Source organism: Nelumbo lutea, chromosome 7 (assembly GCF_056320005.1).
Source record: "Nelumbo lutea isolate HS-2025 chromosome 7, American lotus-T2T, whole genome shotgun sequence".
NCBI lineage: Eukaryota > Viridiplantae > Streptophyta > Magnoliopsida > Proteales > Nelumbonaceae > Nelumbo > Nelumbo lutea.
Window position 1 is genome coordinate 14,542,754 of NC_142690.1, and position 21,467 is coordinate 14,564,220.

Consider the following 21,467-nt stretch of genomic DNA (forward strand, 5'->3'; position numbering starts at 1 on the left):
CCAGCCCTACATCCCACTTGTACTCTAGTAAGAAGCTACCAGATTGCGTATCAAGTGGAGTTATTTATAGTAGCAGAACCGGATGCCTTCTGAATGAGGAGTTTGAGACCACTTTCTTGCAACCCCCAATAAAACATAGACATGCCAATCATTGTCTTAAATTCTAAAACATCGAAAAATCTATTTTATTTTTGTACTAATCAAGCCAAACATGACCGAGGGGTGGTGGCGCAGTTGGCTAGCGCGTAGGTCTCATAGCTTCTGAGTTATCCTGAGGTCGAGAGTTCGAGCCTCTCTCACCCCATGGAATTACTTTCATTTTTCAGAAAAAAACGTCAATAGTATAGTGCATAGAATTTTGATGAACTCCCTCAATGAGGAAAGAACATCTGCTGCTACCATGGTCTTAGCACTCCGTAGACAGGTGAACAGTGAAAATAAAATCAAAACGTCACATTAATTGATTTTTAATTTCCTAACAAAGAATAATTATCTTTTATGATTTCCCAATTTCCATCTGATTCTGATTTTTTTGAGAAGGACATGGTATCGGATGTGGTACTAAATTATAACTTCAATGTAAAAATAATCAACCCTTGAGAGCTATGTAAAAAATCGGTTTACATGGCAGAAGTGATACCAAACAACAGAATTCACCAACTTTTGAAAAATCCCCAATTTCAAAAATTGATATATATATATATATATATATATATATATATTTTTTTTAAATCAGTAAAAAAGAATCAACATCGATACAAAACATTACCTAAAACCCCAGCCGCTAAATTATGAGCTAAAAGTCAAAAACATTCAACTCATACTAAAAAGTTATGGGCTAAACTAAAACACCAAGCTGCTTCTTAGGCCCCAAAAATAATTATATTGCTTTTTAAATAATTCCAATCCTTGGTGTAGCCATGTTTCTCATTGGTGTCGCAAGAGAATGCTGCGACTCTGGGTCTCCCACAAACCAAGGTGCACGTGTACAACAGGTTATATAACCCAATCAGAAGTGAACACGTCATGATTCGCAACTGATTCATCACTGAGAGAGATGCCAAAAGATAACCCAAATTGGTCAAGAAAAGAATCACTGCTGGCATCATAAGAAGACCGTCAAGGGCCCAATTCCATTAATCCTCATTGTAATTGATCCTACTTCCTAGTGGTGACGAATCCACCTTCCTTGGTGAGACGCAAAAGAGGCCAAAAGGGAACCAAAAAGGGGGAGAAGATCAGAAGAGGAGAGAGAGCAGCTTGGTTGAGTGATGACAGCTTATTGGGTGGTGGCCTGGTGGGGAGGGCGGAGTGGGTGGCAACACCACGTGACCGACCTCCTTGGTGGACGTCTTGGTTGGCTTCATATCCACGCAAACAGCCAAAACCCAACCACAACACACAAAAGAAAAGCCCAAACCCCCCTCTCCCTAAAACCAAAACCCACCAAAAAAAAAAGCCAACAGTGGCCACAACAAGAGCAGAAAAGTGTGAGAATGAGATTAAATTGATTAGCACATTTGACAAAGTGATCCTCCTTGGTTGGCCACTAACACACTCTCTCTCTCCTCTTCTCTTTGTTGCTACAACCTTTTGTTTTCATTCATTCTTTCCCACTACTGCCATCTCCTTCTGCTGCTTCTTCATCTGCACCACCTTTTCTTTGCTCTGATGCAATGCTAGCTGCAAGCAGGTAGCTAGAAGTATAGATGGGGAGAGATGGAGAAGCAGCAGCCTGACCAAGAGACACCATCTCTCCTCCCCACCAACAGCATTAAGGAAGAGAGTCTAAGGAAACCTCCAACTGTTGCCTCTGGTGGTGGTGGTGATAGGTTGAAAAGAGATGAATGGAGTGAGGGTGCAGTCTCCAGCCTTCTTGATGCCTACGAATCCAAATGGGTGCTTCGAAATCGAGCCAAGCTCAAAGGGCAGGACTGGGAGGACGTTGCCCGCCATGTCTCCTCTCGGGTCAACTCAACCAAGACCCCCAAGACGCAGACACAGTGCAAGAACAAGATCGAGTCCATGAAGAAGAGGTACCGCTCCGAGTCGGCCACAGCTGATGCCTCCTCATGGCCTCTCTTCCAGCGTCTCGATCTCTTGCTCCGTGGCAAGACCCATCCTCCTCCTCAGTCTCTTATGGTGCTTGATCAACCGCCACCGCCACCACCACCACCACCACCTCCTCCTCCTCGTGGAGTTCAGCAGCAAGGCTCACATGAATCCAATGGGGTTGAACAGGAGGCCAAGGTTTGCCTTTAATTTGTTTTTCAAACTTGCAGTTCTCTTTAGTCCAACAAAAATTAAATTCTTTTGGAGGTTGTTATCAATACATTCATTAATTGATGGGTTCACTCATGATTTGATGTTTTCATTTAATTTACTGAGACATTATGAATCCCCTACAATTCATGCCGAGTAAACTCGGTATTGATCTATTGTTTATACCTTTTGTCTCAACAGGAAGAAGGCAATGGACCCAACTTGTTAAACCATGAATCAGATAAGAGTCCAATGGAGATGGACAGTAGCACCCCAGTCTCTGATGACCGTGAGAAGCAGAAATTGATGTCAAGGAAAATGAAGATGAAGCTGAAGAAGAAGAAGCAGAAGACACGGAGAAGGGATGAATGGGAGGTGGCAGAGAGTGTTCGGTGGCTAGCTGAAGTGGTGGTGAGGTCGGAGCAAGCAAGGATGGATACAATGAGAGAGCTAGAGAGGATGCGAGTTGAAGTAGAGGCCAAGAGAGGAGAGATGGATCTCAAGCGAACAGAAATCATTGCCAGCACACAGTTGCAGATTGCTAAGCTCCTTGCAGGCAGTGGGAAAGGCATTGATTCTTCACCGAGGATTGGAAGAAGTTGATGATCAGTGAATTAGATGTGTCATCTCTGTATAGTTTCAAGAGAAATGACTCCTTTGGGAGCTATATATATATATAATAAGAACACTGCTACTCTTAATTGCCATGAAATCAAAAGATGATTTGCCTTGCTTGATTTCATCAACTGTCTATCGATCCGAGTTCTGGGTTCTACGTTATGGTTTTAGTTAATTTCACTAGCTAATAATCAAAATTAATGACGATTCACCAAATGAGAGATCTTCTATCTTTGCACCCATATGACAGAGATGAGTATTTTTGTTCTCTTCTCTATGGTCTCTAGGCTGTTGTTTATTCTTTTCTAGGACTTTGGACTGAGAAAAGAACTAGAAGAAAGGAACAACATTTCCTCACATGTGAACAGAAAAAACATAGCTTCCTTGTGGAAGAAATGTTGTCGCCAGAATGGTGTCTGATTGCCGGATGGGTACTTGACCTGTACCAGATGTTTGATGGCTGGATTAATGGAAAAAAAAAATGGAAAGGAGAAGGCACAGAAATATGCCCAAAGCACAGAACATGCCAAGAACCCATTCTGTTGGTGATGAATCAAGTTGGGGTTTTACTGGTTTGATGACGGGTCATATCAATTGAAGTTATCATCAACCCAATAGCCTTCCCCTGTCAACTCATCCTTCCATTCTGGATTTCTGGTTTTATTACAGGATTTGCTTCGCATTTTACTTTTTCCGAGATGGGTTTGGCTTACTAGGTATTCGGTTTTTGGTGAGCTTAGTATGAAACAATGGATCCACTGTTTAAGTAATAATAAAAATGTAGATTATCAACTTTAGTAATAATATTGGGAATTTATAGAGTGAAATTAATGTTTTAGGCACAAATACAAGAAATATTTACTTGATGTTTTCTTTAACACCCTCCCATGCACTTCACCCAGCGCCAAATTAATGTAGTGTGGCCATTTCAAATTAAACCAGCTCAACCAAATGGTCCAAATGTTGTTGTTTTTTTTATTTTTTATTTTTTTATATAAACCATATATGTATACTAAAGCCATATCGCCTATACTTGCATGGAGTCCAAATGCCTATTCGATCGGTATGCACTGATCTTCATTAATCTTAGAAATCTTTTGTTGGTGTTTTCAGCCCCTTGTTGATTCGGCCAATTGGATTAGTGACCTGGTGATGCAGTCATATTTCTAGATTGGATCAACATTGAACATGCCATATCACAAAAAAAAAAAAGAAAAAGAAAAAAAAATTGATGACTTGATCAATTATCGGAAAACCTAAATGGTTGAAGTGTTGACCAATTGACTCATTTAAAGGGTTGCTGATTTTTGTATTAAAAATCAGTTCAGTTCAGTTCTAAGGCAGAAATTGGAACATACCCGGCCTGTAGGGTTGGTTCTACGTTTTTGGAATTGAAACCTACTAGTCTATAAGTGGGTGTATGTTGACAATCAGAGGGGTCTTTGCTTGAAGGACAGTAGAAATGGCACCTTAGAAGGGTGGCCACTGAGACAGAGGGGAAAAGGGGATCTCAAATATGAGAGAGAGAGAGAGAGTCTTTGGAGACGAGAATAGTTGTAACCTCTCGGACTCACAAGGAGAGAATGAGGATTCTGTCAGAGATCTTTACTTCGGGGATCCTTATTTATAGTTTTTTTTTTTCTTGAATACCTTTTTCCTTCCAGAAATTTATTTTTGGGATCCTTTACCTAGAATTCAGAACAACATTTTTTGCCTTTAAAGTTCAGAAAAAAAAAGTTCACCAATACCAATATACCTCTTAATGTAATTATTGCACTTTCAGATGTGATGTCAGAGCAAATGAACAGGCCTACATTCACGAGTTATAATGTTTGTTACCAAGTCCCTGATAAGTGTATGTTCTACTTGTCCATGATTTGGCTAGAGATGATAGTCTTGGGATTTGAGATTTAAGCATTTGGTGAAGCGCTTTTGCAAATAGCTATAGCATTATGTTGTGGTATGCATGACTTAAATCACACATTGGATTACAAATCACGATCTCTTGAAGCTTGCAACTTTGCATAGGGGTGGGCATGGGTTAATTCTCTTCAGTTCCATGGAAAAACTTGGAACCTACCCCATAGGAGTCGGTCCTAGGTTTTTTGAAGGTTGGTTTTGGCCTTGACGGTTCTAGGGTCTATCCATAGAACCCATTCATTCTTTACTTTCCCCCTTGAAAAATGAAACATGCTCTTTAAAAACTTGATTTTTAATAAATATAATATATAGTTTAAAACTTATATTATCTTTGTTAATTAAATTGAATAATTTAATATATAGTTCATCATGATGTATTAGTATATGGTTCAAAACTTATCATTATAATTTGAATTTTGTAAATATTACCTTTTACATTACTTATTATACACATTCAAATATTAAAATGAATACAAATAATCAAATCACTTAAGTAACTCAATGGTCAATTGAGACCATGGCTTTGTAATCGTGAATGCTTGGGTTCAAATCTTCACATCCTTAAAAGTATTTTGGAGTTTATTTTATGGCAAGTTCAATTACAAGGCTGGTTCCACCAAAGCCAACCAAGGTTGGTATGGGTAGGGGTAAACCCTAGACTATAGAACAAGCTTGAGTGGGGGTCAGTTCCAATAATTTGGAATACAACAATCATGCATTGCACTTTTTGTGATGTGTAATAATAATAATAATAATAATAATAATAATGATGATGATGATGATGATGATGATGATGATGACGACGACGACGATGACGATGACGACGGCGATGATGATATAAGTTCAAAACTTATATTCAATTTATTGGCTAAATTGATTAAATTCTGTAATTCAATTTATATATTATCATAAGATATTAATATATGGTTTGAAAATTTTCATCATCATTTAAGTTTTGTAAATATTACCTTTTACATTACTTATTATACACATTCAAATATTAAATTCAAGAAAAATGATTAAATCACTTAAGAGACTCAATGGTCAAGTGAGGCCATGGTCTTTGTAACCATGAGTGCTTGGTTCCAAACCTTCACACCCTCTAAGTATTTTGGGATTTATTTCAAGGCTGGTTCCACCAAGGCCAACCAAGGTTGATTCTTTGGGCCGGTTTGGGTAGGGTAAACTCATAGGCCTTGGAATTGGCCTGGATGGGGATCAGTTCCAAGAATTAGGAATCAAACCTTGCCCAATAACAAATTGGGTAGGGTTTGTTCAATGTCAAGTTCCATTCAATTTCAAATAGAATCTACCCATTTGCTCACCCCTATTAAAAATAGTTTATGTTTCATAAGCTGACCCATTGGCCTTGATGTGGATAAGTGCTTCAAACCTATGGGCTAGGTTCCAAAACATTGATCTATGTTTATTAGTTGTCCTCTAGGAAGGGTTAGGGCCACAACTTGGGCTGTGTTTAAGGATTAAAGTATATTTGTATCAAGTATCTTAACAGATAACTTGGATATGGATACAAATACTCTTTGGAAACACATGGATATAGACCAAAATTATGAAAATGCTTGGATATGCTAAGGAAATGCATACAAATCAAATAAATACATTAATAATGATAAATTTAAAGCTGAATCGATAATGAATAAGGTGTGAAGACATGAGAGATGCACACATTAATAGGTTATATTAAGAGAAACATTACAATCAACAACACTAGAGCTCTAGAACATAAAGACATTTTTACATGAAATAAATCATTTAAGTCATAAAATAATTTTTGTTGTTATACTAACCTTTAACTACAAATCTGTCTACAAAATAAAATTTCTAAAAACTAAATATTTACTAAAATAAAGAAAATATACATTTTGAGAAAATTATATAAATTTATGAAAATATAACATACATATAACTAAATAATTTAACCTATAATTCATTGAGTTAAGCACTTTATAACATAAATTGTTTCATTTATATAATTTAGTATTCAACATAGATAAAATATATTACTTTTATAATTTTTAATTTTCATTAAAATTTTTAGAGAAAATTATTTATGTGTATTTTAATACAAATAATAACTTTATTTCTTCAAATAATAAATATGTTTTCATTTTTAACATGAATTGTTGTTGGATCAATTGATTTGAAGTTTGATTAATTAAAAATCATTTAAAACATATAAAATGGTTTTTATTGTTATACTATAATCTAACTACAAAATAAAAAAGTAAATTTTTAAAAAATTAAGGTCCTGTTTGGTTCACTAGAATAGGGGTATGGAATCGGAATTGGAATGGGCTATTCCGATTCCGATTGTTTGGTTGCTGGAAGGGCATTGCCCCATTTGAGGGAATGGTCATTCCCTATGGTCTATTCCAATTCTGAATGTTGGGTTGGGAGGAACCGGAATCCATTTCCCATTCTTGCAGAAAGGGCATTGCCCCATTTGAGGGAATGGTCATTCCTTGTCCCTCCCTTGGGAATGAAATTCCATTTCTACCGATTCCTATTTCTATTCCCATTCCTATCTGAACCAAACAATCTATGGAAATAGACCATTCTGATTCCGATTCCAAAAGATTTTGATTTCGATTCCGATTCCAACTGCGAATCAAATAGATCCTAAATATTTACTAAAATAAATAAAACATATATTCTTTTGCTTCTTTAAGTAGGAAAATGAGGGAGTTGGTGATACGATGGTGGTCCTCTTCTCTTCTTGTTCTTGTTCTTGTTCTTCTTTTTCCTCCGTTCTTTTATTTAATTTTTGGCCCTTTCTTGCAAGTGGAAATGATTCTAAACTAACAAAGCTTGAAAAGAGGGTCACATGCGCATGAAATTGGTTAAAAAGGGGTAGAAAAGTTGTTTGCGGGTTCATAAAAATGAGGGGATATGTGCCCAACAATAGCATACCACATACCCCCCTTTGTGATACCTATATAATGTGGGACACATCATATCGATATTTTGATCCTTGGCTAAGTTAACATAAACCCGACCCAAAAAGTTTGGGTCAAGTTGAAATTTTGGTTAGCAGATATATTTTATATATACCACATAAAGCGGATATAAAAGTTAAATTTGAATATATAATATTAACTTATATCTTTACCCTTTAATTACACGTATATATAACACATGCACCTAAACTAATAATAATAAAGCTAAAATTAATAAACCTTCGTCTACTGACCTTTAAATCTAAAAGTTAAAAGAGCATTTTAGTACGATGGAGTGGGATAATCGGACCAACCAGGCCAAACCCAATCCAAGCCAAAACAGCCATGTTGGATCAGGGTTAGTTTAGTGGTTTTTGCCTAGTTTGTTTTTCCTTGACCAATGGCCGAAAGGCTAAAATTAGTAAGACTGATATTCTCTTTCTCTGAATTTTTAGCTTTAGAGGGTAAATATAGCTGAAACAGTCTCAAAGACTCCGTTTGTTTATAATACAGATGCCAAATTGGGGTATTTATATATGATTCACATTTGCGAGCATTTGTTTGATATATAAAAAAATAATGATTATTAGATGAAAAATATATTTTTTAATATTTTTACACTCTGAAAAAAGAGTATTAGTGTATCTATGTTTTAGATACAATTTTGTATTCTTTTGATAATTGACTTTTTAATCAAAGTTAAAACATAATTTTGTATTCTTTTGATAATCGACTTTTTAATCAAAGTTAAAATAATTGAAACATCTAATGATAGGACTCACAATTAGCATCATTTTCAAACAAACAATATGAATACAAAAACGATTTAAAATTTAAACCGTATTTACATTCATGAATAAAAAAGAGTATAAATATGGAGTGTACATGATTTGGTTCCCCGCCAAATCATCACAAAAAGATACAAAGGCTTTTAATTATGACAAGTTGAAAAGAGCTTTAAGTTGTCGACAGTTCGACACTAATCACCCCCAAGTATTTTATTAATTTTTCCTTTTGTTTTTTTTAAGCCAACTCAATTTCGCGTTCAAGTGGTTGAACCATTTTTCTTCGGTCTTCAAATAAAAAATACAAAACGACACAATGCATTATTGCCGTGCTCACACGAGATGACAAGATATCTATCATCATTAGATTCTTTTTTTAACAGGGAAAAAGAAGAGAGAGAATAGTGATCGCATGAGAGAGCTTCTACGAGTAGTAGCTACTCATTATAAAATTACAAAGACCCCACTACTATAGGGGTTTGGAAAGAGTGCAAATGTCGGTTCAATTTTGTTGGTATTTGAAAATAATACATTTGTGCTTTGATAATGACATAAAATATAATTTCTAAAATTCAAAAGGAGAGGTAATTTTACATTCGAATTTGCACTCAAAAGTGATCTATGTTGAAAATTAGGTATATTTTAACAACAGGATTTATGTTTGAATCCATCATAATTAAAATATCGTTTGGCAAAAAAGTAAATTTATCAATGCAAAATTAAACTAACTTTTTATTTGTATGGACTAGAATGCACTTTAATTTGTTTATTTCCATTTACACTATGATGAAGGGTGATTTGGCCCGACCTCATAACAGGGGAACATGTGGACGCGACCTGACTAATAGATGACAGTTCAGCATGACCTCGGATACCCAGCTACCTCGAGACAAGGTCACCTTGAAATGAGATCACCTCGGATACCCAGCCACCTTGATGCCAAGTCACTCCGGTACTCAATCCAGTTCGAGACTTAAAGATATCAACTTGGGGATGCCGATTTGCTACTACGTGGTGATACCGAAAATCCCTCCGACGGTACCCGAGCTCCATGGGATCACGTCGCATAACTGCTAGCATTATCCCCCCGTCTGATTCGGACGGAAGTGATGAATCTTATCAGTTGGCAGTGTGCAAATAAATTTGCACTGATGCAAAACTATGGTAGTGCAAATAATTTGGGTGCAATTTTTGATTTATTTTTGTTTCAAATTATACCTTATTTTGTTTGGTTGCTTTACAAATGGAGTAAAATAATACCCAAAGCAGAAAAAAGAAAAATCCAAAACAAAATTAAACCAAAATTTACATTTTTTTTCATTTGCACTCATACATTTGTATTAATGCAAATAAAATTGCACTGCAACCAAACACAGTCAAAGTGAAAGTTGAGGGGGTAAGGCCTTTGATATTTATCTTTTATAATTTTTTTTGGTTGTTCAAATTTTAAAGGTTGAGAGCGATGAACATGATATGGTTGGTGCTCATGACTTTTTTAATGAGAGTATTCTCATTGAAGAGGCTGAATTTGCTTCTAACAAAAGACCCTTTCAACATGATCTATATCTGCACATCTTAAATATTGTGGATCCCGGTGTTATGATAATTTGGATTTGATCCCCATACCAACCCTACAGTACAGTATACATTGCAGTGGTGCATGGGGAATATTTCCTCATGAAATGTGCTGTGGGGTTGGTGTAGGGAGTACTTTGTGGCAAATCCATATTCATTTTACATGGTGAGATGTGCACTTGTGCAGATATAGATCACGTTGGAAGTATGTTGGGACAGTTTTTGTTGTGAGCATATCTAAATTCTTCATTGAATCATCATTAAAAACTCTTAAGGCTTAGTTTGGAAAGAGTACAAATGCAAATATGTATAATAGAAATATATACAAAACAATACAAAATATAAGGTTTTACACTCTACATATTTGCAGAGTCCACTCTAGTTGGGCCACTTGGGTTGGGTACGTCAATGACTCATCTTGGCAGTATTGGTGATCCATCTACGTGCAAATTTGTCATTTGACAATTAATAATACAATGATTTTATCTCAACCTCGTCTCGTCTACTAGCTGTTTCAAACTATTAATCCAAACTCTGATGATTAGGACAAGGTAATAACAACAATCACAACAAACAAACATGTTCAGTAAGGCTGCATTTTGATTGTCGGAGGGGAATTGGATTAAACCTTTAGTCTGTGTTTGGTTTGAAGGAAAAAGTAGGAAAAGAAAGAGAAACCTTTACAAACCTTATAGGTTTCCCTACCTTTTCCTTTAAACCAAACATAGGCTTAGGGAATAACTCGAATTCTGTTAAAAGGTGAAATTTGAGGACATTTTCTCTGTATTTCTTTAGAATTCAGAGATTCACAGAATTGACAAATCCAATTCCAGACCTACCTTAAGCCAAATTCAACCTAAAAGAATTTCATTAACCATAAATTTAAGATTATATAAGCTTCTTTATTTGTTTATTTGGGAGGTCAACGTTTATTGTCCTACAATATTACTGTAGAGGGAGACTGTAGACCATGGGGTACCCTCCAGTAAAAAGGGTTATTTAACTAGTAATGCTGGCAAGAAAGAGATAGTAATAGGAATGGCAACGGGGCGGGGTGGGGATGAGGAGCCTCTCCCCATCCCTGTCCCACGTCCCTGCTAGCGGGGACAAGGTTATCCCCATCCCCATCCCCATGGGGATTCTTATCCAGCGGGGATCCCCATTCCCATGATTTTTATAATGTTAACCATTTTGTTTTTGTTTTTTATTTTATTTAAAAAATAAAAATAAAATAATTAAATTTACAATCCTATTAGAAAAGATTCAAACATATTCAAGCATATTTTAAAAAATATTAATATATAGATGTATGTTTACATATTTACATATATAACGAATGCATACATATATACATATATATTAGGGCAGCGGGGATTGGGGTGCGGGGCGGGGAGTGCTCTCCCCGTCCCTGCTAACGGGGATGAAAATTTCCCCATCATTGTCCCCGCGGGGGAAAATCATCCCCATCCCTGCCCCATTCGGGGTGGATCCCACGGGATCGGGGAAATGGGGAAAATTGCCATCATGAGGCAAAATTACAGAGTCTATATCAGGTAAGAATGTAAATCATAGTTACAAACAAATAATGTAAAACAGAACTGAGTGCAAAATTTGTATCCAGCTCTGATTTGCATCGCAAACAAACAGAGCCTTATTGTTTATTTGTTTCACTTTTGATATGATTGGGGTTCTCTATTTTTGCAAAGAACATTGAACAGGTTTCTTCCCTTTTGTCTTCTTCATGCAGATTTGGCTATCAAACTATGATGGAAAGGCCATTTCAAGGCAAAAGCATACAACGTTAGAGATGATGTTGATGGATCCATTAGACAATAGATAAAATAATAAACATGCTTATGTGGCACTATTTAAGTCAATAAATTTAGGAAATTATAAGCTATTTTACACCCTAAAGTTTGCAAAGGTCACTTTAGATGTTAAAAGTCTATCAGTTAAAAAATAATTTTTTTGGTAAAATTTCCAATTAATATATACTTTGGGCCTAGTGTCACTTTGGTCCCTAAATTTTAGAGCACAACAATTTTGTATCCGAACTCTCAAAACGTACCAATCCAATACCTACCATTATTCAGCCATTAATTAGGTGTTAAGTGGCATTTGAAAAGACAAAAATGCATTTTGAGTGTCATCTAATTCTCTTTATCAATTATCCAAGTGTTGATAAAAAACAAACAGTCTCAAATCCTTGCCTCTTTTATTCAAGAAAGTAGGGATTACATTTCAGTGGACATTCTGGTAACCCCAACTTTCTTGAATAAAAGAGACAAAGGTTTGGGACTGTTCATTTTTTTATCAACATTTGGATGGTTGGTAAAGAAAATTAGATGACATTTGAAGGACATTTGTGTTTGGATACTGGATTGACACGTTTTGAAAGTTTCGGTACTGAAGTTTGGGTACTGGATTGACACATTTTGAAAGTTTGGGTATTGAAGTTTGGGACTGTTCAAATGCCACTTAACAGCAGGTTAATGGGCCAGTTAACCTTGAAGTTTGGGTACTGGATTGACACGTTTTGAAAGTTTGGGTACTGAATCGTCACGTTTTAAAGTTTGGGGACCAAAGTAGAAGGTACTAATTGAGAATTTTTCCTAATTTTTATTAACCTTGAAGTAAATTACTTTAAGAATTTTGTCAAATTAGAGTCATTAAATTAACAATAATTAATTTAATAGTAAATAGTTGTTAATAATTAAGAGTAAATTATTACTTAAACACTAACTTAATAAGCTTAACCAATAGTAAATTAACAATCACTGGATTTACTTAATTAACTTTTTCTACCCATTGTTGACCCGACTAGTAGAACCTTTCGAGCTATCATGCACTCATGATTCTAGGTCTAGTTCTCATAAAACCCCTTCTTTTTGTCAAAGTCTACTGACTTGGTAAAAAGTGTTCAACCTCGGCAGTTGAACCGTTAACTTGTTTGACCCAATCACAAGTTATAGGTCTGTCATTAAATGTGTATACAATTTTTTGGAGGCCATAACCTTGCATTTGGATGTCTAGTTGGGGTGATATATTTTTTTTCTTTTGTTATGGGTAACTTTTCAAAATACATGTGTCCCAAAGTGTGTCCGCCCACTTTTTTCTTGAAAATACCCATTTTGGCCTCAAATCTCAAAATTTATCATTTTTATAAATAAAAAAAAACTGATTTAAAAATATAAAATAATGAATATATACATGTAGAATATAATTATACATTATTTATTAAGAAAATACATGGGTATACATGTACAAACACGAATAGTCAAACCAGTGACTATGACCTAGAGGCAAAAATGGTTTGTCCTCCAGTTGACTATTAAAACATTGATTCAATGTGCTTAATTAAACTAATTTACTTAATTTCTTTAATTAATTCATTTACTTATCTTAATTTACTTAATTACCTTAATTAGCTCTAATTGTTTAATTACTATATTTACTTAGCTTAATTTACTTAGTTGACTTAATTTACTTAATTATCTTAATTTTCGTAATTTATTTAATTTAATTACTCTACTTACTTTGCTTATAATGAGTTAATTCGCTTAAGTGCATAGTTTTAAAATTCTCATTGACATAGGTGGTCAAACTATTAGACCAAAGAACTAGTCAACTTTTGGTTCCATTTTATACATGGCTCATAATTTTCAAAAAATGTTGACTTTGTTAACAAATCGTTGACCTGGATGGTTGAACCGTTAAACCATTTGACTTGATGAATTTTTTGGGTCATCTTCATTTAATTATTTTTTATTTTTCAAAACATTATGGGTTGACTTGTTTAGGTTGAATGGTCGAACCACTGACCCAAAAACTAGTGGCCAAGGTGGTCTCATTTTTGGGTTGTTTTTTAAAACCTTGCATAATTGGTTCAATTTATTTTTAACTTTATTTTTTATTTACTTAATCAATTTAGCTTTCTTAATTAATTTAAATTATTTATTTAATTTACTTATTCAATTACTTAATTTAGTTAGTTTAATTTACTTAATTATCTTAATTGTTATAATTTATTTAATTAACTTTATACCATCATAAACCATGAAGTAATTTAGTTAATTAACTTTATTAAAATGATATTTTTAAACTTTAGGGTCTAAAGTGGCTTTTTTAAACTTGAATAGTGTCGCATAAGCATATTTTACTTGTCTAACGGTTTTATCATGACATCTCTAGTATGTTTTTGCTTCAAAATAGTCTTTTTATCATAGTTTAAGGGTGAAATGACCATTTTAATTCTTTAGTTCAGTTTGTAAGGAGTACAAATGCAAATATGTAGAGTACAAAACCTTATATTTTATATTATTTTGTATGCATTTGTACTCTTTTCAAACTGAGTGAAATAGTTTTTGGGCAAAATCCTTTCTAAAAATATTTTTTTCCTTTGTTTTTGGCAGAGCTTTTTATAATTCATGTCTATGTACCATCTCCGATCTCCCTCTCTATTACAATTGTATGTAAAATTAATTCCACGCGACTCTCCCTCCCTCTCTCTCTTAAAGTTGTATTCATGTCTATGTACCATCTCCGATCTCCCTCTCTATTAGAATTGTATGTAAAATTAATTCCACGCGACTCTTTCTCTCTCTTAAAATTGTATGTAAAATTAACTCTACATGACATAAAGTTAGGGGTGCCCACGGTTCGGTGGGGTGATTTTCTAGACCGAACGTTCGGTTTTTAAATCTAATCGAACTGATGTAACCAGTTAACGTGGTTTGGTTTTTTGATTTTTTTTATATATTAAAAAAAAAGGAAAAACGTTGGGGAAGAAGAAGAGGACTCTGAGAGAGAACAGAGAGTGAGACAGTTGGTCGTCTGGTCGGACGGAGGGCCAGAGACCATCGGTCCGTTGGGGGAAGAAGAGAACTGAGACTGAGAGTCTAACAGAGTGACAAAGGAAGCTCAGAGTCTCAAGAGAAGAAAAGGAAAATTGGAAAGGCACGGTGGAGGTAGGAGGCTTATTAGGGACCAAGAGACTGCCAGACACTGATCAGATTGTCATGTTTGTCTAATCGCCAATTTGCCAGCCTTTTAAAAGAGAAAGGCTGAAAGCTTGAAACCTGAAAGTTTCAGTTTGGCAGTCTGACACTCACAGACTGCCGAACTTTTTTATTCGATTTTCAAAAAATAAAAAAATTATATAATATTATATAAATATATATTGGTCAGTTCGATTAACTGTAAGTTGTTTTTTTAAATGGTTAATCTAAACTGAATCAAAACTGTCAGTTTTTTGAAAACATCGAAACTAAACTGATTGGTTTGATTGATCGATTTTTCGGTTCGATTTCGGTCGATTCAGTTTTTCAAAACTTTTTGCTCACCCCAGCATTTTATTTGCAGCCAGAGAGAGAGTGAGAGCGAGTGAGAGAGAGAAGTCCGAATCAAATAGATACATTTTTGTAAGCATATTAAATGAGCACTTTCAAATTGTTTTTTACACCTATCCTTGAAAGAAGATCCGGGAGAGAGAGCGCCAAGGTGACAGAGTTCTTGGACTATTACCACCTCCACTACTTACCCTTTTTTTTTTTTTCTTTCTTTGCATTCTCCCCTTTTTATTTTATCCTTATCTGATCTTGAGATTCATGGACCCATTTTTATTTCCATATTAAGGTATGTTTGGATAAGCTTTTCGGCCCAATTCAGGTCCAACCTGATAGGTATGTTGTATATTAGAGTAAAGAATAGAGAGAGTAGAGGCTGCCAATTGCCAATTGTTGCTTAAACTTGACAGACCCAAAAAAATAAAAGGATTGGATAGAAGTCAGTCACAGAACAGACCCACCAAATGGAAGACGTAGGCCTAGACACTACACATGCCAATACATACAGACCAAGGCCTTAATCTGGCCTTTGAGATATTCACACTTGACACTTCATAGATACATATTTTGGGCTTCATCTGGGCCCAACGGCCCAAGATATATAGAGGGTCATATCTGATCTTTTCCCTGCATCGGATATTTATTTCTCTCGACTGTAAGTATAAGCAGAGCTCGCTCTCTCTCTCTCTCTCTCTCTCAGCTCTCCGTGGTTCGCACTTTACAGTCGCCCAGAATGGCTGTAATTCAAACCACTCAACTGCCAATCACCACCATGACCAGATTTTCATTTCCAGCGCCACCATCATTGCCGCTTCTTCGGTTTTCCTTATCCTCTATGAGAATCCATGAACCCAACATGCATTCTCTCACCATACTTAACAGACCCTCTTCTCTAACTTCGACAATAACAACAACAAAAAGGAAGCTACTCTGCAAACCTCCTTCAGCAAAGTATGTGAGGGAGGACTATTTAGTGGTATTTTATGCCTTTATGGCTTACTATTGCTTTTGTTGTTTTATGCGTTGAGCTTTTGTGGGTTCTCTCTGTTTGGTCTTCTCGTTTAATAGTTTTATTTTCTCTTTACGGTTTCGGTTTTGGGTGTGCAGAAGAAATACTCAGCTCAGGAGGTTCAGGAACTCCTGAAGGGGGAAAGGACTGTACCTATCATCATTGATTTCTATGCGACGTGGTGCGGTCCTTGCATTTTGATGGCTCAGGAGCTGGAACTGGTACTATCTCCTCTCATATATCACAGTTTTTGTAACCATTTGAGTATTTTTATCTTCTTTACGTATATAAATCTGTTATTCAAGTTCAGTTTTTCTTAGTTCCTCAATTCCTCTCTACTTTGGTTTGGAAGGATAATAAGATCAGACCCGGGGCGGGGGGGGGGGGGGGGGATGGAGTTGTTAAACTAGTGGGTATTGGAATGTGGATATGGAATAAGAAGGAAACTAATTTCACATGAGGCAAGTTTTCTGGGTCTGAGTTTGTTTTGATATTTATTTAACACCAAGTAGCAGCCTTACTTATTGATCAAAAAGAAAAAAAAAAAAGAAGAAGACTAGCTGCCTTAATTGGAAGGGAGATTGCTAATATTGTATGTTTTAAGTTCATAGCTAACTCTGCAATTGCCAAAATAGCTTTAGATCAATGGATGACATGCTGGAGGTGTTGCAATTGATTATGCGTAGTATGCTGGCATTATAGAAGAACAAATTATTGTCAACAAATTGTAATGATGTAATTCTAGGAATAATGTCACCAACTTCAAAACCCTTATTGAACCCACTAACTGTTGTTCATTCAAGTCCCCAAAGAGAGGACTTTGGGGAAAAGTGGAGGAGCTGAATGTTTTTCTTATATGTCAATACTTTTTGATTTCATTACTCGTTAATGGTGTATCAACAGAGTTTTTTTTCAGTCATCTAGGGGTTTGAGACAAGGGGACCCATTTCCCATTACTTTTTGTGTTAGTTGTGGAGGTATTGGCTTTGTTAATGAGAAAAAAGGTGCAGTTAGGGTTGACTGGGGGGTTCCAAGCCGGGGCAGGTGAACCTTTGATATCTCATCTCAATATGCAGATGAGACATTGATTTTCCTGATGCTTTAGTGGATCAAATTCAGAGGTGAGGTAAGATTGGAACTCTTGAAGGAGTATGCTGCTTTGTTGGGCTGCAGAGTTGGGGAACCTCCTTTCACCTATGTGGGACTTCCGGTGGGCACAATTGCTTTGCCAGCTTCTACTTGATATCCTATACTAGAAAGTATTTGATAAAAATGTTGGCTGATTGGAAGGTGAAGTATTTGTCTTTTCAAGGTAGGACTACTCTAATTAAGAGTGTGCTGTCAATACGTACATGATATTTATCTGTTTTGAAGATACCAGCTGTAGTGGCGCGAGAAAGGTGGAGACTAGGGAGTTGTCATCGTCATATGGGGTAAGCATTTGCGAAGGAATTATGTTGTTTAACCAACAATTCAAGAATCTAACATCTTATTGGGGGATGGAGCTAGAATCAGACTTTGGGAAGATGAGTGGTGTGAAGTTGGAAGGATTTCTTCTACCCATGATTATACAGCCTTAGTGATCATGATTTTTTTGATAAATAATTTCTATGAGTTAAGGGGAGATCAGTTATTATGGTATTTGGGAGGTGGAAGAGTGTCTTTCTGTTGAGCAGAGAGAAGATGAAGATCTCTAGTTCTGCAAGGGATGAACTTTGGTGAAAGGAATGCAAGAATGGGAGATTTACAGTGAAATTCTTTTATTTGGAGGAATCCTATTCCTCTGAGGGTGGAAGCTTTTGCTTGGTTAGTGGCAATGAATAGCATTCTGATTGTTGAACACTTGAAGACTAGAAGTATCAACATGGCTAGCATGTACGATATGTGCTTTGGTCATAAGAAATGAGTTATTTCTTCATTTTGTGTAAGATGGCTGATTTTATTTGGCATTTCTTTATTGTTCTTTTAGGAGTAAGGTGTTTCCAGCCAAGGATTTTGGGAGAGATCTACTTTAGTTGGGTGAAGTTGCAAAGTAGCAAGAAAGCCAAAAAATTCTGGAGTTGTATTCCCTTTGCAGTCTGTCTGTTGGAGAATCTGAAAGGGATAAAAATAGAAGATTTTTTGAAAATGAGGGTTGGAGGATGGAAAGAGTGGTAGCTGATATTAGTAAAATGATTATAGAGTACGTGCTGGTATTGTCAGGTAGTTCTCAAGTTTGCAGATCAGAAGTTGGAGAGAGGTTTTGGGATCTATTTTTAATGCCAAAAATTGTCCCATTGTGTATCTATAGTTGAATGTACTAGGTGTTGCCTGAAACCTTTTTTTCAGTGTACTTATCTTTTATTTTTGGTTATCATAAAAGGAAAAAAAGGCAAACAATGTAATCCTCCATTTTGAGCTTCACTAAAATTTTTGGGCCTTTTTTCTGGATACTTTTGGCGTGACATGTTACTTTTTTTCTGATTTTTTTATCAGTAAACAAGCAATAAGTGTATTCATTAAAGAACAATAATATCAAAAAGATAAGAACAAGATAGTACAAAGAGAACAGCAATAGCTGACAAAATAGAAAACAAAACAGGAATATCACAAGGTTGCATTAATCCCTGGGACTGGTGACCTCCCATACAAGGCTGTCCTTGTTAACCCCTATCCTTGCAAGCCCATCAGCTAAGTCATTGGCTGCTCTTGGTATTTATATGAGCAGTTCAGTTTAGATGCTAGACTTCTAGCTTAACTCATTCCCTTCCTTTCCTTACCTTTTCCTTTAAACCAAAAACAGCCTAAAAGAAATGCTTTGCAATTTTGCATTTTGAATTTCATTGTTTATGCAAGGAAGCAGTTCTAAGTAATGCCATTTTGATGGTGTATTCATGGTCATCTATTTGCAAGAAATTTAGGTAAGTCCTGTCTTACACCCCACCCCCCACACCCACCATCAAAGAATATATTATCATAGGTTGTGTTCTCTTGGGTACATATTAAGGGACCCCACCATGTAGCTCTTTTTGTACATAGGCTACACCATTACATCTCTTAGTCCTAGACTTTTTGATGAACATAATCAATATTTTATCTTCTCAAAACAGTCAGACACATTTTTCTCCTCAGTGATAAAAAAGTACAAGTTATTGTGGTATCATGAGAAATTAGGGGATGATGGGATGATCTTCCCCTACTTCTCCAAAGACTGTGCCAAATGTTATTTTTCTCATTAATGTCTTGTTAAGCTAATTCTTTTTTATGGGTGCTTGCTTGGTAACCAAAGATTTTGAAGTGAGCGAGTCTGTTTCCCACCCTTTTAAATGCAACTCCAATATGGAATCATTTTTGTCAGTTTTTTGAGCTTGGTCTATTGTAGAAAGGGGTTCTTCGGTTGAGTCTGGGAAAAAAATTAGTTAAAACATTCCTTGAAATATTTTCTACTTTGTCAAAGAAACTTGAGACTTGGATATTAACATCTCCCCCTCATATTATGAAGTCTGCTGATGATTAATTTTCAATGCTCTAGAGTTGTCCGGGATATTTTGCTTCTTGGTAAGGTCTTTTCAATTAAAATTTTCTTTCTCTTGGTAAAGTTTTATCAATTAAAATTTGCTTATTTACTTTCTTTTCTCTTATATTTTTGTCTGTTTTTTTTTTTCATTTCTATAATTAACTATTTGTTATTGACAAATGAAAGGTAAAAGAAATATTTTTTAATCTTATAGAGTTCATTTTGTTATAATGTTCTATCATCATTACCATTTTTGTTCATTCACTGGTAAAATTAAAATTGGCCCATTGCATGTTATAGCTTGCTGTGGAGTATGAGAGCAATGCTTTGTTCATTAAGGTTGACACAGATGATGAGTATGAATTTGCCCGTGATATGCAGGTAATGTGAACTGCTTACTGAATTTATTGATTATCAGCATTTTATAAGAAAACTTCACATCTTGAAGATTGCAAACCTTCAATATTTGTGCCACAGGTCCGAGGTTTGCCAACCCTGTTTTTCATTAGTCCTGCTCCAAATAAGGATGCAATTCGGACTGAAGGGCTCATCCCAGCACAGATGATTAGGGATATCATTGATAATGAAATGTGAGCAAGGGAGTGCAAGTCATTCAATTACTGCAATTTCGTGTTCCAAACTTGATCAGAATTGGGTGAGGTCATCCCTTTTTCTAGAAGATCATTTGACAGGACTAATGGCCTAGGTTAGACACAAACAGGTGGATGGGTTGATTGCACGTTCATAGAAATGCTAAAATGCATTTACCTCCTATATTGATAGTGAAAGTCTTCCTGGTTCTTGGTCCAGGATGTTGGTTGCTGATGGTTCCAGGTGCCACAGATGAACTTTAAAGAAGTTGATTGTATAAAGCTTTACATGGGGTTGGGCCCTGTTTGAACCGTGCACTTTGGTGGTTAGGATAGATGTGTTATTTCTTGGTTAGTCATGTGCATTGTGTGTTGAGCTTCTTCCAACAAAAATCTGCCCTTACAATTCTCTAGAAACTGTTCAAATGAGTTGCACCCACTTGATTATTTTAACTTACACACACTTGCCACAGCTCGCATGGAAAGAGAGTGCCCAGAGTCACAGATCCATGATAGGCTGCCATATATCAGCTGGCTTGTATGACAATTGTGTATAAAACGGTCTTCTCACCAGTCACCACTTTAGGGTTTAAATATTAAACAGCAGTTTTGGTCTCCTTTTCATCTTTTAATAACAGGGAGCGAGGGAAATAAGAAAAAGGCCATTACCCAATATTAGACTCAGCTACCTGGAGTGGAGGGGTGGACTTGACACTGGCCTAACCTTCCTTTAATTATTTTTTACACCAAGTGGCTTCTCCAAAGCTTGAAACCACATTCTTAGGTTTGTAATTTCCCCATCCCCGGTAACTAGGTTGGTGGAAGATCATAGATTCTATAAACAAAACAAAATTGTACAATGTTCATTGTTCAATGTTGCCACCTATGTGCCGATGACCCAGTGGTTTGG

General features: G+C 35.8%; 2 protein-coding genes and 1 non-coding gene across 3 annotated transcripts; all 3 read left to right on the forward strand.

The window, feature by feature from the left end:
- The first annotated feature begins 219 nt into the window (after window positions 1-219).
- Window positions 220-304, forward strand: TRNAM-CAU (transfer RNA methionine (anticodon CAU)). The gene is given in 2 exon segments: window positions 220-257; window positions 269-304. It is a non-coding gene; the product is annotated as a tRNA-Met (tRNA).
- Window positions 305-1,394: 1,090 nt separating this feature from the next.
- LOC148845238 (sequence-specific DNA binding transcription factor) lies at window positions 1,395-3,004 on the forward strand. Its single transcript, XM_088953674.1, has 2 exons — window positions 1,395-2,250; window positions 2,464-3,004. The coding sequence occupies exons 1-2, from the start codon at window positions 1,720-1,722 to the stop codon at window positions 2,863-2,865; spliced, it is 933 nt and encodes a 310-aa protein (XP_088809800.1). The 5' UTR covers window positions 1,395-1,719; the 3' UTR covers window positions 2,866-3,004.
- Window positions 3,005-16,051: 13,047 nt separating this feature from the next.
- LOC148845239 (thioredoxin-like protein CITRX, chloroplastic) lies at window positions 16,052-20,974 on the forward strand. The gene is made up of 4 exons (XM_088953675.1): window positions 16,052-16,438; window positions 16,570-16,692; window positions 20,268-20,348; window positions 20,445-20,974. The coding sequence occupies exons 1-4, from the start codon at window positions 16,196-16,198 to the stop codon at window positions 20,559-20,561; spliced, it is 564 nt and encodes a 187-aa protein (XP_088809801.1). The 5' UTR covers window positions 16,052-16,195; the 3' UTR covers window positions 20,562-20,974.
- The last annotated feature ends 493 nt before the right edge of the window (window positions 20,975-21,467 follow it).